This window comes from Pollicipes pollicipes, unplaced genomic scaffold (assembly GCF_011947565.3).
Source record: "Pollicipes pollicipes isolate AB1234 unplaced genomic scaffold, Ppol_2.1 Scaffold_4219;HRSCAF=4965_pilon_pilon_pilon, whole genome shotgun sequence".
NCBI lineage: Eukaryota > Metazoa > Arthropoda > Thecostraca > Pollicipedomorpha > Pollicipedidae > Pollicipes > Pollicipes pollicipes.
Window position 1 is genome coordinate 32,909,409 of NW_023596448.1, and position 24,701 is coordinate 32,934,109.

Genomic DNA, 24,701 nt, shown 5'->3' on the forward strand with positions numbered 1-24,701 from the left:
GACAGTGCCTTCCCACCCCTATGGCGTAGCTCTCCCCGGCAGTTCACCCTCTGACGCTTCGACGCGACCGCACATACACGCGTACATTCCTGTATTAAAAATGGCGACACAGTCTCGTGACAAGACACAGCGGCAGCACGCAGGCCTGCCGGGGCTCACACTGGCCCGGGCCACAGCGGCGTGCGCATGCGCAGACCCCGGCCGTGACGTCACCGCCACCGACGACGGCAGCGCTCGCGGCGGCCGAACGGCGAACTCCGCACCGCGCGAGCAGGCCGCAGCGCGCGCCGGCCGCGCGGCGCGCGCTAAGGCATTTCCTGAGCTGCCGACCCGGACACCGCGGCGCGCGCAGCTGGCAGAGCAGGTGGCGAGGTATGGCGGCGCGCGCCGCCGGCGAAAACGCCGCACACGGCGCCGCATCAACAATGGGCGTAGAAAAATAGCGCGCGGCCGAGGCGGCGGCGAGGCGACCGTTGGGAGGGCCAGTCAGTCGCGGCTCATCACCTGACCGAAGACCTTGCCCTCCCAGAGCGGCAGCACGGCTGCCTCGTCCGTCACCTCTTCCTGAATCACACCCGTCTCAAAGTCGCGGCACTCAGTCTTGAAGAAATACCTGCCGGCAGGCGGCGCATTAGGCGCAGGCTCAAGAGGCGGGGGGGGGGGGGGGGGCGGACGCGCCCGTACGGTCAGAGCAGCCGCAGGCGTCCACACGCAGCGGCGCGCATCGTCTCGTTGTAAAACTCTGGTCGTTTGCGTGCGTGCACTGTCCGGGGTTTTTCACATTTCAAGCGAGCTGACGCCAGTGCTAGGGGCCTAAACGTTGCGAATGACGTTGCATGATTGTGACTACGGGATGTCAGTAAGCAAATGCAGGATATCAATGGCGCAGAACGTCCAAAACAACTTGCGGACACGTGGCCACTAACAGGCCGACCCACACTACACAAATCAGGGCCGCTTAATCAAGACCGAACTGCGGTTTCAGAAAACCCGTCCAACAAAACTTTACGTCGAACCGCAAAAAGGGAACGCCAAAACCGCACACAACGATCAGGAAACAAACCCCATCACCAGCCAGAGATACCGACCCCCTCTAACCCACTCACCTGTAGTTTCCCTTGCGCGGCATCAGCTGTTTAAACTGTTTAAGCGTAATGCGTTTGGCCGCGATTCGCGTCCTATAAGGCACTTCTTCTCCGCAAAACGTATAGGCAACGCACAACATGTCGTCGGCGTCGGGACGCGCTGAGGGGAGACAGAAGGGCGCGTGAGCGCGCGCACAGGCGGCGCCACCGGCACGTGCGATCTGAGAGGGTGGCGGCGCGGGCGCGGGCCGGCTGCGCCAGGCGGGGGTACCGCGGCAGCAGCTGACAGGCAGCTAGGCAGCGGGGCAGAAATTCCAGACGAAACACAAGAAGTGAATGCGATAACTTTGGTCCGATTTTGAATAGTTTGGTAAATACAAACCGGTTTAAGCAACAAAAGATTTTTCGGCGCTAGGAGTTTGGAGTCCCCATGCTGCCAATGAGCGCTATTCAATCCACCCGAACGTACTGCTTTAACGACGCTATCCAGCAGATATTGGTTATCAAATTGCCATGCGTCATGACCATGAGCACAGCCTGTAACGTGGGGTTGTGAAAATATGACCAACTTCCGTTTGATACCGCCGTGGAACCAATACCCCCGGCGTAATGAATGCCGATTTATTTATCAACACATGAACTGCTACTTCGTGGACATGATTAAGCCCACGCCTCTCAAAATACAGACCCGATTTTCACCGCGAGAAACTTTGGCCAAGCCAAAAAAGCGCCTGCCCGGACCCGCGCCGCCAGTGACGTCACATCATGCCGAGAGCGTCGAACCAATCAAAAACGAGCGCCGGCGCCGCTAGCCGGCGCCGGTCGACATTCAGCAGCATCCAAACGGAACAACAGTCAGGATGACGACAGTCTCCGGCTACGACAGACGGCGGCCCCCCGCCGGGGAGAGAGGGGTACTGACCTTGACCCGGCTTGGGCTGGCGGGCGACGTGCCGCTTCAGCGAGTTGTAAGGCGCCGCCTGCGGCTGCTGACCGCCCTCTGACAGCCTGCCGACACAGGGGTCAGCGGGGTCAGATGAGAGGTCACCAGAATCAGATCCTCAGGAGTCTGTGCGGCCTCGACACGCCGGTAAACACTGCTGGGGTGTGCGCCGAAGCCTGCGATGGCGATGCCAGCTCTTACGCCCAGTGGTATGACGAGCTGAGCAGCCACGCCGCCGTCATGGAGACAGCTGCCTCATACACCGGTGGCCAGCATGAGCGATGAGGAGGCTACAGCCTGATACACAGCGTTGAATGGACGCCAAAGAAATCGTGACACGCCTTCGCGGGCGCAAGCAAGCCCTGAACGTCTCCACGGGCAGCTTTCAAACGAGGAAGGGCATTGCCGGACGTTATCGACGAAGGTACGCCGACACCGTCCCCACCATCTCGAATCGCTCACGACCGGCCGTCACCCCAGCTTCCCGCAGACGCAACGTCGGCTCCGACGCCGCAGTTCTGCTCTCCCACCGGCCCGCCCGCTCGCCGCCTGTCCGCCGCGCCGTAAACTCCAGCTTCCCCGCGTCGCCGCCTGGCGGCGCTGCTCACCGGGCGCGTCCGCGCCGCTCCTCCTCGGCGGCGCGGTCGAGCGAGCCGGAGCGGGACGTGTTGTACTGCAGCGGCGGCAGCGGCGGCCGGCGGCCGGCCAGCGGCGCCGCCGCGTGCGCCGAGCGGGCGCGGTGACGGCCGCCGGCCGACTCGTCCTTGCCCGCCTGCTGCATCCACATCATCACCCTGACAGAGGACGGCGGGCTGGGTCAGTCACAGAGGGGGGACTTCCGCACCGAATCACTACAACCTTCCGCCACAATTGTGGGCACCATGCCCACAAACACCGCTCACGTAAACACAGCCTGCATGTGAGTGAAGTGCATCCAGAGATCCCCAGCTGCAGAGGGCGGCACACGCTACCCGACCACTGGCACCGCTCCGGCAAGCGGGAGCCGGCCGCATGGCCTGCCGTCTGGTCATGACCTGACCCGGCCTCTATTACGCCTCTGGCCACCCCTCTGACGTGACTCCCAGCCGGCCCGTGCCCTGACCCCTGACCCTGGATGCCCCCCCCCCCCCGTGGCCTCGTCACTCCCGATGCCGCGCACACCCCGCCGCCCACCCCTGCCGCCTTCCAACATGCCTGCTGTACCGCCTCGCCTGGCCGAGCGAGCACACAGCACGGCAGATTCCTAGCCAAACTGCCACAACGGAAACGGTCATGGGACCCCCGCCGGTACGCACTTTTCGTTGGGCCGGGTGCGGACCGGCAGCCGGTCGGTGGAGACGACCGAGACGCCCGAGTCGGGGTCCTGCAGCGAGCGCCGGCTGCGGCGCGCCGGCTCGCGCGCCATCCGCAGCGACGCCAGCTCTGCCGGGCGCGCGCCGGAGTCACCACACAGTCACCGCAGTCACAGTCACAGTCACCGCAGTCGCGGCCGGCGCGACGGCGAGCGGGCACGGGAGGGCTGAACGGGTATGGGTGGGGGGGAGGGGACGCCGGGGATCAGGTGTGTGTGTGGGGCGAGGGGATGCGAGGGGCGCACACGCGTGGCGGGCGAGGCGTGAGAGGGACACAAACGCGCCCAGCACGCACGTCATCACGAGCACTCTCACACCCGCGGCGTACGAGCACGACAAACTCGACACGACACGACACGTAACCCGAGCTCGACACGTCGCAAAGTCTGGCTCAGAGCGCGGTCACGTCACCGCCGCTCACCGGGCTCGGCCGGGCACACCCACGAGCCGGCGCCAGCCACGGCGCGGCCACGCGGCCGGAGCCGCCACCCGCCGCCTCCGCCGCCCCCTCTCACCGGGGCCAGACGCCGCGTAGTCGGGGAACGTGCGCGACTTGGGCATGTGGTGGCGCTGGTGCCGCTCCAGACTGAGCTGCGACGCCGCCAGGTCCTGCACGGTGCCCGAGTCGGCCGAGAACGTCGACAGCACGTCGCGCTCGCGCCGGTGCGGCGCCGGCCGCTGCGGCGGCCGCCGCGCCGGCGCCGGCGAGCGCGCACCCGACCGCCACGGCGTGTGGTGGCTGGAGTCGAACACCTTGGAGATGTGCGCGTCTGCCGGAGAGGGCGGCGGTCACGACGCCGGCGATGCTGACGGTGATGATGTACGGTCGTGATGGAGATGGTGGTGGTGGTGACGGTCCGTGGACTATTGAAGACAACGGCCTTTGCACACGTACAACACACACATACAGAGGTATATATATATATATATATATATATATATATATATATATATATATATATATCATCAATTAAATACACATATAGGAATAAAACATATACCTATACGTTAACACATAAATACAAATATCTGGATTTACAGACACATGGACTCAGGCGACGAGGATCGCACGCGGACCGCGAGGACCGCACGAGGACGACGAGGACCGCACGCAGCTTCGACGAGCGGCGAAACGCAGGGGATATGCAGCCCAGGTCAGTTGAGTTTGTAAGGAATCATATCAGGACGCTCCGCTGCCGGGACAGAGGCGAAATCCGCCCGCTCTCGAGACGCGCGCGTCCACAGCGGGGCCGGAGCACGGCCGGAGATCGATCTCCTCTTCATCACCGCTCCGAGGAGACCGGCCGCCACCTGACACGAGCCGCCGCCGGCGTGGGAAACCGAACACCTGCGCCAATCGCCGCCGAGCGATCGCCGACAAAGCCGCCCGCCTCGAGCCCCGCAGGCCGCCGCCGGCTATTCTCGGACGTACGGGAAGCCGCTCCGACGCGCCATCACGCCCGAGCGCGCGGCATTTTCGTCGCTGCCGCGCGCTTTTCCGAGTTTTCGCGTTTTTCCCCGGTGCTCGCGGCGCCACCAGAGCTTCAACCCGCAGTGTGTGAAAACTGCTGCAGCAAAAGCCGCGAGAGAGAATACAATGTCTTCGCCAAGAACACCAAGCAAACCGAACCCAGCGCAGATGGGGGAAATGTGGTCAACATTGCCGAATGGTTCAAGCGTAGGTGGGAGCCACGGCTCGACTCTCAGTTGAGCCATGACCCCAGAGCGCTAATATGGCCAGTGCCGTCACTAGCGCTCCATAAAAAGGCCGTCATAGCGTGTCGACAAACACTGTCCGTGAAGTGTAAAGCCGAAAGACGTGGCCAACACTGAGCTCCTGAAATCGTCCGGAAGTGCCATTTTCACCCGAAATGGTTAATTTTGACGCAACTGGCCGTCTCTCCTTCCACCAGCGTCGACAGGCGCGCGACCAGGCGAGGCGAACGGGCGCCGACGTCACGCGACCTGGTGTGCCGCCTGCGCCTCGCCAGGAGCCAGCGAGGAAGAGCAGCCGACGGCCGCGGCTCGCCAGAGGGCAGGCCGAGCGCGCCCGGCGCTCGGCGCCCGGACGGCGGCACTGCTTGGGGGCGTCGGCCAGGGAGGAACGGAGCAAACACATGTGCGTTGCGGAATTGTGATCCGGAGGAATTGATGATCCCGATTTTGCGAGGGCCAGCACCGTCGGGCAGAAGGTCGGGGCACTGAGCCAAACTGTTGACCGACACCACTGATTGCTTCACTTCCTCAGGCGCTTCTCCGCACTCTCATCTGGCGCCCATATTCCACGCGGGAAGTGTGCACAGTTCGACGGAAGCAAACCAGTTCCAGGAGGAGGGGGAGGGGGGGGGGGGGTTGCTTCCACTTACCGAGGATCTCCTGCTCATTCTCGACGGCCAGCTTGCCAAGCTTGCCGATGGCGTCCTGCAGCAGCCGCTTCGAGTCGACGCCGCTCTCCATCTGCCGGAGAGACGTGCGGCATTAGTGCGTGGGGTCGACGGCAGGTGTCATTAGTACCACGAGCGCTGCTGGCAGGTCACGGGCGTCACAGAACGTTGCATCTTGGTGCGCACGGCCAACAGGTGTCACCAATGGCGCAAGTACGCACTAGCCAAGAGATATGTCACAACCAAGTTCTGACAGTGAGCAAATAAATCAACACAACGCAGCCCGTCAGCATGGCCAGCGACGACGCACAGGTCAGCGACTCCAGCGCCATTGTCGGTATAAAGTTACGCTCCAGGTGGCAAAAAGAACGCTCCCGCCGAAAGCTCCAGCCCGCATCCCGGCGCGCCAGCCAAGCCAAACTAGACCAGGCGCCGGTAGCGCTTGGTAGCTTCACCAAATGCTGATGAAAAACTTCAGCAAACACCAAACGTCGCCAGCGCTAGTACCTGATAACACCGACAGATGTCAGGAGCATCGACGCGCCTTACCATCTCGCGCTCGAGTATGACCCGCTCGAGCTTGGAGGTGAGCAGCTGGGCGAACTCCTGCACGTGCCACGAGGGGTTCAGGGGAAGCTCGACCACCCTGTCGGCGGAGGAAAGGGAGGGGCGTCAGGGGCGCCACGCACAGAGGAGCTGCTTAGGCCACAGCGAGGAGCAGCGCAAGGGTCACAAAGGAGAGAGCACGGGAGCTCAGATGGGTTGATGCGAGGTGTGATATAGTCGACGAGCGATCAGACCGCAGCAACGCACGTGGTCGGACAAGAGACGGAACAAACGATCTACCACCTGAGAATCTAGGGATTTCTGATGGGGCGGTACACGGCGTTGGACAGAGTGATGCCGAGTCAGACAGGGCACAGTCCAGGGTGTCCCTTGAAACAGCACAGAGGTCACCTGCCGCCGGACGTCAACCAGCCAATCACAGACAGCCACCAAGCTGACGCCGGCACCAACCGCCATCCGTCCCGGGCGGCACAGCGTTTGACAAGACGGGCGATGGTACACAGTCGCGGTACGAGGTACGTCACAGTACGAGGGGCTGGACGGAGATTGACTTCCGCCGGTGACAGGCGCCGTGTACCAGGCATGCCCGCGGCCAGACCCATCGCCGGCGTACCTCAAGCTGGGGCGGTGCACTCGTCCTCAAACGCAGGGCGGCGCAAATGGCCGACGCGTCGTCTCCTCTCAGCGCGCGCGCGCGACATCACGACACGCCCAACACTGCACGCGCAACGTACGCGGTGCACGTGACAAAGCGTGCTAGCACTCATTTCCACGCTCATTTCGGGGAAGAACCACGCGCTCCGTGGTTTCTGAATCCTGCAGGGGCCCCGACACTGGCGTGCACCGCATTAACGCCGATACGAACCCTGACGGGTTCGTCCCCGAACACCTCTGCCAAAGGTCATCTCCGCACGACGCGCGTTCTACCACTTTGCCGGCTGATAACATGGCTACGCTCGTGATAAGCACAGGCGAACGAGGTGCGCCCAATCTCTGCGGTCGCGGTACGCCTACGCGCCCTCCCCCTCCCAGCGCGGTACACCGTTGTTGATTGGAGTTTTAGGGCGCGTAGACTACTGTAGTCATTTTGCGCCCAGCGCGGTGTACCGGTGTCTCCTCACCTCTCCGTGCGCGGTATTACTGGGTGCTGGAGAGAGGACTCCTGGTTCTGGCGTGCGCTGTCCTTCATTAGCCTGTGCTGCCGCTTGGTCACCCGCCTCTGCGAGTGCCAGGTGGGGTACTGGCCGGTGCGCCCGTCCCTGGCGGCGGCGCGGTCAGGTCACAAACCCGCCAGACGCCGGTGGCGCCGGGTCGGAGGTCACAAGCCCGCCAGACGCCGGCGGCGCCGGGTCGGAGGTCACAGGCCCGTTAGACGCCGGCGGCGCCGGGTCGGAGGTCACAGGCCCGCTAGACGTCGGCGGCGCCGGATCAGAGGTCACAAGCCCGCCAGACGCCGGAGGCGCCGGGCCAGAGGTCACAGGTGGGTCAGACGGCCGGTCAGCAGCACCGGAAGTCACGCCACCGCACTGTGTAAGGTGCGGTGTGTAAGGTGCCCGCAGCAGCCTTCTTCAGCCTTCTCAAAGTGACGCTAGCCCATCCGCACAGCCTTCTGAAAGTGACGCTGGCCCATCCGCACAACCTTCTCAAGGTAGCTCATCGCGCCCGTCACAACAAGGCCCAGACCCACACCCGTCCACAGTCAGCTTCACCGACGGCCGGTTGCCCCGCCTGGCGACCACTCACACGGAGGAGCCGGCCCTGCTGCACGTGTCGTCGGTCAGCGCCTCGGAGCTCTTGCTCTGCAGCTCCGAGTCCTGTCTGCTGACTGGGTTGTAGGAGCTGTACAGCGTGTGGTAGGGGTTGACCGGCCGCGGCAGCGGCAGGCCCGGCTGCTGGTACATCGACAGGCCGGTCCTGCGGCACGGCGACACAGGCAGCGTCAGCGCGGCACCGCACCGAATCAGCCGGCACACGCGGCGAAATGGGGCCCGACTCGTCGCACACACGCGGGTGTAATGTGATGATTTGCGTCGCAGAGTCGGCAGTTTACACGGCAACAAAGAAAAAGGATGTTGGTTCCCAAGGGCCGATGAGAACAAGGTTCCACGTTTTTGACATACTGACAGCGTTTTGCCGGAAAACATGATTCAACCCCAGTAGGCAACAGTCCGCCGTGCTTGCTCAAAAGGACATCCCTGTGCACATCGAACAATATCGCACTGGGGTTTCCCATGGCCCTGGACCAATGTGTTCATGAGCACAAACACTCCTATAACTTGCGGCACGGACTGCAACCAGGTCGCCATGGTAACTAAGCACACAGGTAACCGATCAGTGAGCGCGGCTCGGCTCGGCTCGGCTCGGCTCGGCTCGGCTCGGCTCGGCTCGGCTCGGCTCGGCTCGGCTCGGCTCGGCTCGGCTCGGCTCGACCCGACCCGACCCGACCCGACCCGACCCGACCCGACCCGACCCGACCCGACTTGGCGCGACGCGACTCGACTCGACTCGACTCGGCCCCGGGCACGGGGTTGGCGATGTCGGATTTAGTGCCCCGGTCAGGCTGGGAAAAATCAAAACGGCCGCAACACGTGCTGGAGGTTTTAAGACGAGACCACAACTCAGGATGTCGGGGCTACTTTACGTCTATCTACCCCAGTTTCCCACCTTCCTCGCCCCCCCCCCCCTCCCCGCCTCCACGCACATCAAGACTCACTACAATCAACCGCATACAACTTTAGCCCACAAGAACAAGGCCTCCCGTCCACTCGCGATGATGCTGACAGGTCCCACCCGCTGACCTGTTCGCGCGCCATCATTCCATATAACGTCACGTCGCGTCACGTCACGCCACGCCGCGCCACGCCACGTCAAGTCACGCCACGCCACGCCACGTCACGTCACGTCACGTCACGCCACGCCACGCACGCCACGCCACGCCACGCCACGTCACGTCACGTCACGTCACGTCCGCTCCTGCAGCGCACTGACCTGGCCGCGGCGGCCTTGTCCGGTTTCCGCCGGCCGGTCGGCTGGATGAGGGCCCGCTTGTCCTGCGTGGCCAGCAGGGCGTCGCGCGTTAGCGCAGGTGCTGCCGCCGGCTGTGGCTGTTGTTGTTGTTGTTGTTGTTGTTGTTGTTGTTGTTGTTGTTGTTGTTGCTGTTGGTGGTGGTGGTGGTGGTGTTGTTGCTGCTGCTGCTGCTGCTGCTGCTGCTGCTGCTGCTGCTGCTGCTGCTGCTGCTGCTGCTGCTGCTGCTGCTGCTGCTGCTGCTGCTGCTGCTGCTGCTGCTGCTGCTGCTGTTGCCGCTGCTGCTGCTGCTGCTGCTGCTGCTGCTGCTGCTGTTGTTGTTGTTGTTGTTGTTGTTGTTGTTGTTGTTGTTGTTTGTGTTGTTGTTGGTGTTGCTGTTGTTGTTGTTGCTGCTGCTGCTGCTGCTGCTGCTGCTGCTGCTGCTGCTGCTGCTGCTGCTGCTGCTGCTGCTGCTGCTGGTGATGCTGCTGCTGGTGATGCTGTTGCGCCGCCGCCTCCTCCTCGTGCAGCGTGGGCAGCCCGGCCGGCGGCGGCAGGCCGCAGACGCTGCTGGCGCAGCTGGAGCCCTCCAGGCTCTCCTCGGCGCCCTCGCCGCAGGTCGGCCAGCCCTGCACCAGCTGGATGTAGTAGTCCGACTTGAGGAAGCTCGCGTACACGGTGCGGTTCATCTGCTCCTCCACCTGCGCCTGCGCGGCGGCAAACAGGTGCGCGTCCAGCCGGCCGGCGTGCACGCGCTCGGCGATCTCCGAGCGCACGTCCTCGCTCACGGGCAGCTCGGCCGGCACGCGCTCGGCGCGCGCGTGCCGCCGCGGCCGCACAAACCGCTTGTATATGGCCAAGATGAGTCCGCCGGAACTGGACCGGGTCGTGCTCGGGCCTGTCGGGCGACTGGCCCGTCAGGCCCTTGCACGCGAACCAGAAGTCGAGCATCTCCGGGCAGCCCTCCTCGTTCAGGTACTTCTGTTGGCCGAGTGTGGCGGATCAGCACACGCGGACCAGGGATTATGCACGGATCGAGGTTACTATGCGAGGTCACCTTGCAAGGTCAGTTTGCAGAGTCACTCTTCAGGGTCATTGCACAAGGTCAATTTACGAGACCACTTGGTCGCTTAGCAAGATCACTGCACAAGGCCACTTCACAAGGTCACCATACAAAAACGACACGGCGATCCGCCCAGACGATACAAGATTCGGCGGTCACCGTGGGGTCAGTGCGGGTTAATACGCAGGGTCACGCAGGGTCAAACCCAGATATCAGAGCATAGCCTAACGCACGATTCACACGGAGTCAACGCGACTACCGCACAGCAGTCACTGCGAAGCGGAACTGGCACAGCACTGCACCAGCACGAGAATGACAAGAGCAAATCCAGCGATGCACACGTATGGGATATGGATATGGGTATGGGATACGTATGGTGTATGGGATAGATGGCGAACCGATAGTGTCACAGGGTCAGCACAGGTCAATACAGTGCCGTGCCGATACGGGGAGGAGCAGTCAGGTCAGCATAGTCAGGACAGGGTCAGCACAGACCCGGAGGGGGGGAGGGGGACGTCGCGTGATGTGCACGGCGACACACCAAGTCATCAGATTGTGCACGTCCCGAATTTCAAAAGATCATTCGGGCGACGCTATTTTCGGAATGCTGATCAGAACACCAAAACAGCCCAGGTTCCAAAGTACCGCTCACTGCGTGCATGCCACGACCGTCAACACATCGCCCATGTTTACCTGGGGCCTGAGTGCGGGCGGGCATGCAGATAGCGCACCTCATACGCAATCTCCGGCGCCGCTAACAATAAAAGTAATCAGTGCGAATTGGCCGGAAAACATCACGCGGCCCGCCCGCTAAAAGCCGTCGTTCGAGTTCGCGCCCTCTCCTGCCCCCCCCCCCCCCCCCCCCCACCGGTTACATCCGGTCTCTCTGGCGTGCCAGCCACGCCGACGGCGGCGCCTCCTCTGAAGTGGCGGCGGCGCACGGACCGCGCACAGCGCACACATCTGTCACGATTTGCGTCACCGTAACGCAGCTCGGCAGCTGCGCGCGTCGGGCGACAGCTCGCGGAGCGTCACGGCCGGGGGGCGGGGGGGGGGGGGGATGTGCGCGCGGAGAACGAAACGGGCCAGGGCACGGACGGAGCGTCCGCGAGTCATATCTGGACACGGGGAGATGTGCACGCGGAGAACGAAACGGGCCAGGGCACGGACGGAGCGTCCGCGAGTCATATCTGGACACGGGGAGATGTGCGCGCGGAGAACGAAACGGGCCAGGGCACGGACGGAGCGTCCGCGAGTCATATCTGGACACGGGGAGATGTGCACGCGGAGAACGAAACGGGCCAGGGCACGGACGGAGCGTCCGCGAGTCATATCTGGACACGGGGAGAGGTGCACGCGGAGGACGAGGCGGAACCGGGTACAGATGGAGCGTCCACGAGTCATATCTGGGCCAGGGGAGACGTGCACGCGGAGAACGAAACGGGCCAGGGCACGGACGGAGCGTCTGCGAGTCATATCTGGACACGGGGAGATGTGCACGCGGAGGACGAGGCGGAACCGGGTACAGATGGAGCGTTCGCGAGTCATATCTGGACACGGGGAGATGTGCACGCGGAGGACGAGGCGGAACCGAGTACGGATGGAGCGTCCGCGAGTCATACCTGGGCAGGGGGAGATGCGCCCGCGGATGACGAGACGGGCCCCGGCACAGACGGAGCGTTCGCGAGTCATATCTGGGCCGGGGGAGATGTGCACGTGGAGGACGAAGCGGAACCGGGCACAAATGGAGCGTCCACGAGTCATATCTGGGCCAGGGGAGACGTGCACGTGGAGGACGAGACGGGCCAGGGCACGGACGGAGCGTTCGCGAGTCATATCTGGGCAGGGGCAGATGAGCACGCGGAGGACGAGACGGAACCGGGTACAGATGGAGCGTCCGCGAGTCATACCTGGGCCGGGGGAGATGTGCACGTGGAGGACGAGGCGGAACCGGGCACAGATGGAGCGTCCACGAGTCATATCTGGGCCAGGGGAGACATGCACGTGGAGGACGAGACGGGCCAGGGCACGGACGGAGCGTTCGCGAGTCATATCTAGGCAGGGGCAGATGAGCATGCGGAGGACGAGACGGAACCAGGTACAGATGGAGCGTCCGCGAGTCATACCTGGGCCGGGGGAGATGAGCACGTGGAGGACGAGACGGGACCGGGCACAGACGGAGCGTCCGTGGGTCACGTTTAACCGGAGCGCGCCGAGGCGCACAGTGAGCAGAAACGGGACCGCGGCGGTGGAAAAGGGACAGCGCTTCCTTCCTGGATCGCTGACCATCACGACATTCACTACAATAACAAGACACGAACCAAGCGAAGCCAAGGAGTCCTTAGCCCATTACCATTTCAGCTTGCCAGCACAAACAAATTTACCAAAATACCAACACGATGCGAATCGCACGGGGTAACGCACGTTCGGCCGTCGCGCCCATCGGGACGCAACAGACCGAGCGCGGCCACCGCCGGGCCGGGCCTCCAGACCACAGACCTTGAAGTGCTCAACACCCTCCTCATCGTCGAGCAATGAGCGCAGTCCGCCGGCCCAGCGCAGGTAGGGCGGCGTGGAGGCGGCCGTGTAGGGCGGCGACGGGCCGCCCTCGGCGCCGTCGCCGCCGCTCTCCCAGCCCGGCGGCGGCTTCAGGTACTCTGCGAACGGTCCGGCGGGGTCAGCTTGCAGCTGGCATGTCAGGTCAGGTCAGGTCACAGGCGCCAGCGGGGTGAATCAGGGCACACACAGACCACGATCGGATCGGGTCGGGTCGGGCCTGGGATGATCGGGCACATATCGAGTGAACGACACGACAGTGAACAGGTCACGGGTGAACAGGTCACGCTGCCCGCTCAGCCGTGACCAAGCCAGGTCAACGACAGGGTCAAGTTCAGCTCGCCAACTGCACATGATCGTAGTCTGGCACAGCACACACCAAGCCAGAACGCGGCATCGCAAAACTGAGGCGCGGAAGACGGGGCATCGAGGGCAATCTGACTTCTCTGGGTTCGAAAGCCAGCCCATGCAGCCCACGGCGCACGTGTCGGGCACCGACGCTGCCTCAGCCGGCCGGCCCCTTTTTCAAAAAGTTCGCAAAAAGACGAGTTGTTTCAGCACACGCGGCGCAGCTGAGCGCTGGTGATCCGTCGTCACAGACGTCCCCGTTGTTGAGTTTGCACACCGTTCTTCGAAACGTGGCGGCAATGCGGGGCATCTCTCATTCTTTTTTAGCGTATTTCAGGGTTCTACGGAAGTTTCGAGGCGGTTGGTATGCAACATACGCCTGTAGAGCCATGGTGATTAACGTCAGGGGGTGACTTTGCAACGTTACGGTTTTCACAGCTGCACGATGCCACCTTCCACAGGGCGACCAAACATCTACGCTTCCTGCCTTTGTGGACCTGCAAATACAGCTTCGTCGCAACCACTCTGTCTTTCACCTACGTCATCATCGGCTCTCCGACTCACCCACAAAGCCTGGCGTCACACAAACGCGGTCGCGCGGCCCAGCACGGCAACAGGCACCTCCGCCGCCCTTCTCCCGCGGCGTGCGGCGGTGCCGCGGCGCGCCGGCGGAGGCGGGGTCGCGAGGAGCGGGCGCACGTGACCCGGTCGCCCGGGGTCGCGGGGTCACGACCCCGCAGGCGGCGCCTTGATCGCACGGATCAAAGGCGGCGACAATCCGGCGCGGCAGCGACCTCATCAAAACGACATGACGAGCACGGCAAATGCGCGTCGTCCGTGATGGGGGCAACCGGGAAGGGAGGCGGGGGGGGGGGAGGGGATCAGAGGGCTCGACGACGCCTGGCTTCAAAGGCGACACCGACGGGCGCCGCAACGCCGCCGAATAGCTGCGCCTGAGGTCACTAGTCACCGCCGAAACCGGTATCAAGCAACTGCATCCAGATCCAGAACAGGTCCCTCAGAGTGTCCGCGCTCGCCGCCGAGCACGGCGACAGCCGCTCGGGCGGCCGCGGCCCCAGCGACCGGCCGCGCCAGCGCCTGATCGCCGGCCGGCCGCGTCGGCATTAGCTCGGATCAAACGCCGCTCGCCCGTCCTGGGAATCATATCGGCCCCGGCGGCAAATAAGCAGACCAATTAAATGTGCGCCACGTCCGCAGCCGTGCGACGCGCCGACATCGATTCGGCGCCGCTTTGATGTTTTGCACTGATCTTTCATCAGCTGCCCGGGCGCGCGTGGCTCGCTCGCACCCGGCGGCGACAGAGGCGGCGCCAGCGGAGGCTGGCAGGGCGGCGCTAGCGGAGGCTGACAGGGTGGCGTCAGCGGGGGCTTACAGGGGCGAAAATCGTTCGGTCATTTATCGACGCGTGGTGTGACTACTGAGATGACCGGTGTTGTCACACCAGGTAGAAATCGGGACCAGAGCATGGCAGCAGCGGCAGCGCTCGCACACGGGCAGAGGCGGCGGCAGCGATGACCTGCGGGGAGCGACCCCGCCGCCGAAGGGGGGGGGGGAGGGAGGGCGGGGCTGCGGTTCCAACGGGAGCCGTGCTGGGATGCCCTCAGCGGCGGATCCAGCACTGGATACCCAGAGGAGCCAATTATAGAATGTGTTGTTTGTATACGAGCGTCAGGTGCAAACGGTGACAATTTCAGCTTTCAAAGTCACGGGGCGCGGCCGCCTGCGCTGACAGAGACAAAGCGGAGGGTGGGGGTGCCGTGTGCGCCTGGGAGGAGCAACAGCTGATCCGCAAGTTGGCGATGACGGTCGATACCAACGACATGCCTTTCATGTACATCCAAGGACGCGACACAGGTATGCCGCGACATACCGGACAGCGCTCATCGATAGCCAAAGAACGCCGCTGGGCCGTCTGTAAACACGCATTACTCAGCTGGCCTGGGTCGCCAAACAACGTGAGAAGCGTTCTGTTTGCGATCTCGTCAACAGCGGGTACCCACAGGGACAGTATTGACCGGACCCCGGGGGGGTCCCGACTGGCCCCTCTTGGGATTTCCCACACGGCTTAACCTGCACGAGCGGCTCCAATCGCGTACGTGAACATCGCATTACGCAGAGATCACTGCTGACGCGCCGGCGTTGACAAACGAGGACCTGCAAAACGCGCGTCTGTCAGAATCCCACGTCCAATCAATCGCTGTCCGAGAACGGCCGCACGCAAACATTCCGTCAGCACACGGCCCCCGCCAACAGACCGCCGGGAGTGTGACCAGAGGGCGGACCACAACAATTAGCGCCAGGCACGGCACCAGGCGGCGGACTCAGAAAATCCCGCACACGGCATGCCGCTATCACTCGGCGATCAAACGGAACGGCACAAAAATAGCGGGCGTAGACCGGCGCAGGGCCACAAAAGGGCAGAGGGACGGCTCCGCCAGAGCGCTCTGCAACTGAGTGCGAGAACAAACCTTGCGCCGCATCACCGACAGTTGCTTCCATGCACATTTTGCAGTTCACTTGTCGGTCTACCGGCTGAATGCTGTAGTCAATGAAAGCAGCAATGCTTCGATAGCCTTCCTTTGCTCCCACATATTTATTACGCTCCGTTTCGTCTGTTTTACTCGTCATACAGGAGCGACTACCCGACACATATTCCCAGATATGACATCTTCCCCTTGTCTAGCCAGACCGCGCGCGAACCCCGCTTGACAGCGCGCCCATTGCAGGCCTCCGCTGACAGGCCCCGTCGCCGGCGCCAAACCTCAACAAAAGCGCGCCAATCCACGCCGCCCCCAGTCCGCGCGGCCTTCCCGCCGTCAGTCAGCGGCCGTCGAAGCGCACGGCCGCCGCGGCCCGGCGCGCCGCCGCCGCTCGGGGCGGCCCCGCCCGCTGCACCACCGTCGCCGCCGCCGCCTCGACTTAGCATGCCATTACCCTATGAAAGGCGCGCTGCCCGGCGCCCAATTCAGCGTCGGCGGCGGGCGTCCGCCGCGGGACAGCCGTGAAATCGAGCCCGGCGCGGCGGCGGCGGCGGCTCGCGGCGCGTTGCGTGGCGAACGCCGCCGCCGGCCGGCGAGTCGGGGCGGACGCGGGCGGCGCCCCGGCGGCCCCGCCGCCGCCGCCGACGCCGATACGGGGCCGGCCGGCGACGACGGGACGGCGGGCCGACGACCCCGACGGCGCCGACGGCCCACCGGGCGCGCAGCACTGACGGCGAGTCGTGACCGGGCGGAGAAGGCATAGGGACAGCCTGCCGCCGCTGACACGGGGCAAGCGTTCAGACGGGGCCCTGCCGTCCGAGCCGGCGAGCTGACACCGACAGGCGAAACGAGCCAGCCCAGCTGGGTCCGTGGCCAGCCTCAGACGGCCCAGCTGGATCCGTGGCCAGTCTCAGACGGCCCAGCTGGATCCGTGGTCAGTCTCAGACGTCCCAGCTGGGTCCGTGGTCAGCCTCAGACGTCCCAGCTGGGGCCGTGACCGAGTTCATACACAGCTCAGTGAGTCACCAATGTCATGGACAGCCGAACAGTGTCTCGCTTGGAATCACCCGCCTACATGATGCACCCGGCAGCCCGGCGTTTTCTGGCGATTGCGGGTCGACGGAGGGCTGGGCTTGTTGTTCTAAGGCGATTCTTTCCGCGTATCGCAGCGTAATATTCAGTTCAGCTCAGCTCCTTTCAGCTGGGAGCGCGTCCCCTATTCGCCCTGCGCCGGAGGTCAGGCGGGCAGCCGACCGATCGCAGTCACGAGCGAGCCGCGGGTCCCGGCCCGCTCCGCCCCGCGTCTTCCCAGCACCACCTCGCGTGCGGGGTCCCCCCTCCTCACCATCATCCCGCCCTGCCCCAATCCGTTGGCTGACTCGGCCGCGCCGCCGCCGGGCGGCCGCAGCGTCGGCCATCAATGGAGGCGGCGGCCGCCGCCCAGACGGCGGCCGCTTGGCCCGGCGGCCAACGGCAACAGGGCCCGGCGGCCGCAGCCCGGTCCGCCGGCGCACGGGCGAGCGGGCACGCGGACGACCGACGGGCGCGAGCACGACGCGCGGACGCGAGCGGGGCTGGGCCGGGCCCGGCGGCCGCAGCCCGGTCCGCCTGGCGCACCGGGCGAGCGGGCACAGCAGGAGGACCGACGAGCGCAAGCACGACACGCGGACGCCAGCTGGCCGGGCCCGGCGACGCAGGACGCGGGTGGAGCCGACGGTCGGACGCCGCCGGCGGTTCCGCGTCTGCCAGGCGCCGTCGGTGAGGAGCCGCTGAGGGCGCGGCCGCCGACGTTGACGTCGGCGTCGCACTCCGGAGCGGGCGCCGAGCCGGCGGAACTCCCATGGCGAATGCACAGCCGTCGTGGGGCAGACCCGGACGCCGGCCTGGCTCGCGACTGCGGCGAGCAGGGGCGACCACGTCCCTGTGTCGGGACGGGCCGGCGGGGCCGGCGGGGGCGCTCGACACGGGGCAGAGCGTCACCCCCATGACCTGACCCGACCCGCCCGCCGCCGCCCGCTCCAGGGCAGATGCATGCGACATGACGCGGGTCATGGGCCCGCGTTATCAGCGCCTCTCGCTGCATGCCATCACATCTAGGGCCCGATATGAGGCTTCGTTGAGCGCACGCCTCCCGGGAATCAGGCCGCTCGAGCTGGTCGAGACGAGGCGCACTCTCTCCGCCTCCCGAACTCTCTCCGTCACCGCCGCTGCGCCGGCACGTCACAGCCACGCCCGGCGCCTCCGTCTCCCAGCCCGCAGCCTCATCTCCCCGTCCGTTCCACCGGCTCTCCTCTGCCTCCTCCCACCTCCCCACCGCTCCCGACCCTGCCCCGCCGCCACTCACCGTCCTGGCCGTCGTACGTCTCCATGGTGACGACGCGCTTCAAGGGCTGGTCGAAGCCCTCACTCCGCGCATGGCGGGCCTCCTCACCTGCGAACAGCGCGAGTCACCTTTCGACAGCGGCGGCGGCGGCCGGCACAGACGCGCCGGTTCCCACAACGCCCCGGCTGCGACACAGCACTGGTGTACGTTTGCATGAGAGGCGTCGTCGACACCCCGGGAAGGCTGCACGGCGGCGCGACGGCAGAGGTGAGGTGATAGCTGTGTGTGCGTGTGTGTGTGTGTGTGGCCCACTGTCCGTCCATGCTGAGCTGTGATATTAACGGTAATCTCCTCACGCCATCAATGTTGTGCTTGCTCTGGGGCATCGCTCGAGTTGACGCAACCTAACCTGACTTGGCTTAACCCAACGAGTAATACAAACAGCCAAATTAAGCCTGACCTGACCTGGCCTCACAGCCAGACCTGAGCTGATCAGACCCGACCCGACGCGGCATGACCCGGCCAAACAACTGATCCGACCAGACATCACCAGACCACCGATGCCAGCCTGACCAGACCCGACCGGGTCCAGACTCCCGCGCAGCCCAGACCACAGGCAGCCACTCGGCCTGACCTGACCTGACCTGACCCACCTATGACGGGTGGCCGGGGCTCTCCGGGCGCGGCGAACGACGAGACCACCTGACTCATGTCGTGCGCGATAGCGCGCAGGAAGTTGCGGAAGTTATCGCTAGGTGGCAGGCGCAGCTCGTACGGCGACGCATCGTAGAACGGTTCTGAAACAGGCGAACGCACGCGGTGAGCCCGCGACACCGAGAACCAATCACAATCGCGGTGCAGACGCGGATAACCAATCACAATCGTAGGACAGACGCTGGTGGGTTAGCTTGCCCGTGACAGATGGCGAGGGCGCTCCGTAAAAGAAGACGAGCATACCGTGGTGAGTGAGGTTCGTTTCTTAGGGATCCCCCATAAGGAAAAACCATGATTAAGTTTTTTAACAAGGAAATGCTTGCCAATCCATCATTTCAGCTCATTCAAATCTAACACACCTGGAACATTGCAGCTCCAGCGTTTTTCTCCGTCACACAATGAACTAAACGTTATGAACTAAACGAATGACGTTACCACCTGAATCGGCAAAGCGCCGCAACTTTTGAGTGTATGACAACCAAAATAACTTTTTAAACACAGGCCCAGTCGCTTCGCATGGCGACTGCGTCGTTTTAAGCCCCCGCCCGGATCACATGAACCTGTGGGTGCCCTTTCATTCGTCGTCACTACTCATCCCGCATTAGCCACCTCGTGAGAAGGTAACCACGGACGTTTGTACCTGTCTCTATCGCTAACCAAAGCCAACAGCCTCCCACCCATCATCCGGTTCGCGGAAGAACGGCACGCCTCCGTCGGCCAACAACCAAGTCCTTACATAGTACCCCCGAGGCCGATTACGCGTAGCTTCCTCGGACACACCGACAAAAACGTACAAACACACTCGCACCGTCGCAGCTTATCAATGCTACACTGGCTCCAGCGATGCACTGTCTTGCTCAGTGGGCGTGGCTCCGGCGCCATAATTCACAAAATAACGCTGTGGCAGACTTAGGGAAATGGTGTATTTAAGCGTAGGTTTAACTACTCTTCCGTGCTCACCTAAGCTTTTAAAGCGAAACTGCACCTGGACCAGCTGGGTTGATGCGACGGTTTCGGTAGCCGACTATCGCGCCAGGGCACCCACCCCCGCACACACAGCCCGCTGGCTGAGCCGGTCCTGAACGCATCGGGTCGGCCGAGCGAAAACCACGCTGGGCCAGGTGTTCGGGTTCAACCTCCCCAACGAGACGTCCTAGCGCGCCATGCTAGACTCACGAGGTGGCACGTTCCCCTCCCTCGTCGAGCCGCCCTCACTGCACGGTAGCAGCGTTGCCAAAACTGCTGCCACGTCCCCTACCCACGTGATCGGCCGTCGCCAGCGGGGGCACGTGCCCTCGCTGCGCTAGGGTCAACGGTGGCGGCAGCGGCTGGCTCCGTGCCAGCCGGCGCCCGACGGCGGCGCGCTTTGAACACCGGCAAGTGGCCCTCCCGCTCACGCACCCTGTGCGCGCCTCTGCGGCGCAGGGGCGGCGCCAGGAACGACCAAAGGGGCGGGCGGCGGCGCCCCATCCCGCCCAGCGACATCGACGTATCACAGAGTCCCTCTCTCTTCTGACAAGGGATGGAGATTTGCATCTTCAGAGCAACGGGATCCTGTCGCCCACCCAAATGAAAGCCCAAGAATACGAAGGAGCTAGCCACTGCGTATTACATAAGTAAGAAACCCTCTACGTTATATTGAAACGCTGTTCGTTTCGCTCCCTCGCCTTTAGTGAGCTTTCACACTGAGCACAATGAAATATGGCCGGCCCAGCCAGCCAGGTCCTGCCAGGTCACGTCTGGTTCGGCCAGGGCAGGACGGGGCAGGAAGTAAGCCGACGCTACGTCCCTTTTGTCAGCTGGGACGTGACTGTACAAAGGTCACATCAAGGCGGGGAAGGTCACGGAGAGACAGGGGTCACGAGGTGTGGGAGGCGCCGGGTCAGAGAGGTCACAGCGAGGCGGGGGAAGGCGCCAGGTCAGAACGAGGAATAGGTCACAGCGAGGCGGGGGGAAGTAATGGCATGGAGGAGCAGGTCACAGCGATGTGAGAAGGTGCGAGCGAGGTGGGGAGATCAGAGTGAGGCATGGGAGGTCAACGCGTAGGTCAAAGCGACGCGGGGATGCCAGAGCGAGGCAGGGTCGGGGGAGGTCAGGACGAGGTCAGAGCAGAGGGTTAGAGCGAAGCGAGGGGTCAGAGCGAGACGGCAGGTCAGAGCAAAGCGAGAAGGTCAGAGCGAGACGGTAGGTCAGTGCGAGGCGGGGGAGGTGAAAGCGTAGGTCACATCGAGGCGGGGATGTCAGGGCGAGGGGTCAGAGCGAGGCGAGGAGGGGGAGGTCAGGGCGAGGCCAGAGCAAGGCGGGGGGGGGGGGGGGTCAAAGTGGAGCGGGGAGGTCAGGGCGAGACGGGGAGATCAGAGCAAGACGGAGAGGTAAGAGCGAGGCGAAGGAGGTTAAAGCGAGGTGAGAACGAAACCGGGAGGTCAGAGCGAGGCGGGGGTCAGAGCAATGCGGACAAGTCAGAGCGAGACCGGAAGGTCAGAGCGAAACAGGGAGATCAGAGCAAAACGGGGAGGTCAGAGCGAGGTGGGGGAGGTCAAATCGAGGTCAGAGCGAAACCGGAAGGTCAGAGAAAGGCAGGGAGGTCGGAGCGAGACCGAGAGGCCAGAGAGAAACGGGGAGGTCAGAGCAAGACGGGGAGGTCAGAGCGAGGCGAAGGTCGCAGCGAAGAGGGGAGGTCACAACGTGGCGGGAAAGGTCAGTGAGGCGGAGAAGTAAACGCACATACGAAAAAAAAAACACGGGGATTACGGAAACCAAGGCATGCCACAGTCCGCTGTCATGCAGAAGAAGGTAGGATCACAGATAACAAACTGAGCCTGGTGAGGAAGGGCGCAGCACGTGTCAATACGACAAACCGTCCAGCACCGTCCACTTACCGTCCACCTACCACTCCCCACGAGTGGGAGCTCATAAAACTGATCCCGGACGCGACGGGAGTCAGAGACATAGTCTTTCAGACATACATACGTATATCGTTTTCTCTCGTGTTCTCAATGGCCTTTTAATGATTTCAGTCCTTTTCGGAGGTACCCCTCACAAACATTGGGGAAGCCCCTCAGAAAAGTATCAAGCCCCATCAATGGGTGGAGGTTTCAGCATCATTGGAGGGGGTCTTTCCCTAACGTTGTTACCTCACCCGGTTCAAGCAGCCCCCCCTCCCCCTAATTGGCGCAGATCACCATAAGCTCCCGGACACGACCACATCAAAGCAGAATATGATATTCGGGCAATCTGGTCTTTGGCACACTCAATGACCTTTGTAAAGCTCCGTCTTTGACTTCCCTCCCTTCACTCCACGTTTCTGGACCTTTGCTCGCCGGCTCGGGCCATCGCACGGCGACCTGACGGGCAATATTCCGCAAGACCCGAAATGGAGCCGTGAACAAAGCACGCACGGCATGAAAGCACACCAGAAACAGCGCACCGAGTATGAAGAGACATTCGCAGCTTGATGTGGGTTAAATTTAGCACCTCGTTTTCATTACCGCTCATATGACAGCATTCATCAGCACCAACCGGAAACGAACCAGGCGATGTCTTTTTTCGTGCAACATGAGGCTGAGTCTGCCTGTCACGCATTTCCCGTCGACAAGACTTTCTGCAAAATTGGCGCAGTTTCCGAACGGTAATCAACAGAGTATGTGGGCTTGAACGAGGACTACCAGAGACGCAGCTGCAACGCAGGATAGATACGTGCTAGTGGAGGGTCATGCCTTTGCCCATCAATGCAGCAGAACTCAATGGGAGGCCGCAATCCGTGAAAATCCCAAGCCGAAGTTATCAAGTTTCAGTGCCAGCACGCTGCTGTTAAGCCTTCAACCACGACAAAACACGCTCGAAGAGAAATCCGTCAGCGGACATCCTAGACCACGCTTGATTAACACATTCAAGCGCTTGAACCCAGTGGAGCAAGTTCGCATGTGCTATGCTTTCGATATATCCCTTCGTTTATGCCAGTGAGTGGCGAGATCAAAGGCTGGGGAGGCCGCGCTTTGGCGCATCTTTAATAAAGCGTGCTCTGGCGTGGCTAAATCAGATTTTCGAGCTGAGGGTGGCCAACACGATGAGAAACCATAAGTGCTGTGGGGGCGACAGATGTTTCTGACGTCTGCCTGTGTCAGAAGACCGCAAAACAGAAGCTGCTCGTTTTGATCAACATTTCTGCGGTTGATACCCCGATAGAGGTTGAAGGTGTTACTGACACACCTGATGGGGACCGGACCCACCATTTTCTCCAAAAAGTCGGTATCTTCCACCACTTCAGGGAAAAGCTTATCTGCAATGCCCGGCATCAGACGCCACAACCAAGGGAGTCATCGCGTGCTACCTGTGCTTAGCCTGCTGCGCTCAAGCCGCCCAGACCAGCTCACGCTACCGCAAGCCCCGCCAACACAGAACCCGCCCACAGCACACCACCCAGGCGGCGAGCGTATGCAGTCCCCTGCTCCACCATCCCACTCACGACACCAGCACCCCCCCCCCCCCCCCTCCCCTCCCCTCAGTCCAGGCCGGCCGTCTCTGTTCGCAGGCGGCGTGGCCTGCGCACGGGACCCACCACCACGCGCCGCCCGGCCCGACCGCCGCCGCCGAGAATAGCCGCCGGGGTGGCGGCCGTGGCGGCGTCCGGCCTGGCGCTGACGCTGCCGCCGACTGCCGGCCAGGTCGGCGGCACGGGTCAGCCGCACAGCCGGCGGCCTGTGCTCGAACGGACGGGGTCAGCCGGCCGCCATCGCCGCCGCCCGGCCAGCTGGCCACCGCCACCGCCGCCACCTGCCGCCGGCCGGCCGCGCCGACAAACGCCGGCCGTCTGGCCGGGGCACCGCGCCTCACCTGGCCCTGACCTCCGCCCCCCGGCGCCGCCACCGCCGCCGCCGGTCACGCAGCTCCGGCGGCACCACTGAAGTCGGCCGGCGGCGTCACGCGCGCACTGGCCGGCTGGCGCGCGGCGCGCGGCGCTGCCGGCCGCCGCCAGCCGCCGGCCGGCCGCCAGGGGCCCGTGCAGGGCGCGTTTGCGCCGGACGGCCGGCCGACATCAAGCCGCGCGCCAGAGTCGGTTATCTGACGACGGCGGCCGCGGCAGTTGGCCGACTCTGGCCGGCAGCGGCGTGTAGCGCTGGCCGGGCGGGCGGCCGGCGCCATTCATTGGGGTGGGCGCGGCGCGGCCGGGCCGGGCCGGCCGCCGCGCGCAGCGCACCCCAGAGACGGGCGGCGGGCTGCCCTGCCGCCGACGCGGCGCCCGCCTGATACGGCCGCCGGGACCGCCCCGGCGGCCGCATCAGACGGGCGCGGCGCCCGGAACACCGGTCAGCTGACGCCCGAGCGTCGCACCGACAGGATGTCGGCGGCCACCACGCTCGCTGCGACGGCAAGAGCGACAAGCGCCGGCCGGCGGCGGCTCCAGCTGGACGTCCAGCACCCGGGGGACGCCTACGGGATGGCGCCTACACATTCGTGCAGCGCCGCAGTCCGCTTCCGGTCCGCTGACAGGTCGGAGCGGAAATTCTGCTGCCGGGTCAGAGGTCACCGCGTGCGGTGGCCGAACCGAAGTCGGCGCCGCGTCGATCGCCGGCAAGCGAGGACGCCGCCGCCCCTCCTGACCTCACGCCTCGCGTCCAGCACCTGACGCAGCCCTGGCCTCACACAAGCGGAAGCCATGAGGGCGAGGCGTCCCGGCGGACCGCAGTCCGCATCTCGGGGCAGCCAGTGACGGCTGGCAGCGGCCGCCGGTCGCCATGGTAACCAGTGACGCGTAAGGCCCCGTCGCTAAGCTTCATCCTTTCATTTCCAGTCGACATGGACATGGACCCACTGGGAGATGCGGCTGCCTTCTCTGCGGGGGGCGGGAGGGGGAATGGGTGG

At 63.8% G+C, this 24,701-nt stretch overlaps 1 protein-coding gene across 1 annotated transcript; it reads right to left on the reverse strand.

Annotated features, from left to right (window-relative positions):
• Positions 1-332: 332 nt before the first annotated feature.
• Axn (protein axin) lies at positions 333-23,723 on the reverse strand. The gene is made up of 18 exons (XM_037218089.1): positions 23,673-23,723; positions 18,779-18,922; positions 18,147-18,233; positions 12,897-13,054; positions 9,884-10,315; positions 9,320-9,381; positions 8,075-8,245; positions 7,453-7,590; positions 6,314-6,410; positions 5,747-5,837; positions 4,077-4,150; positions 3,907-4,034; positions 3,324-3,407; positions 2,783-2,822; positions 2,637-2,701; positions 2,008-2,093; positions 1,107-1,245; positions 333-613 (listed from the first exon to the last, which is right to left on the reverse strand). The coding sequence occupies exons 2-18, from the start codon at positions 18,834-18,836 to the stop codon at positions 487-489; spliced, it is 2,037 nt and encodes a 678-aa protein (XP_037073984.1). The 5' UTR covers positions 18,837-18,922; positions 23,673-23,723; the 3' UTR covers positions 333-486.
• Between the last annotated feature and the right edge of the window lie 978 nt (positions 23,724-24,701).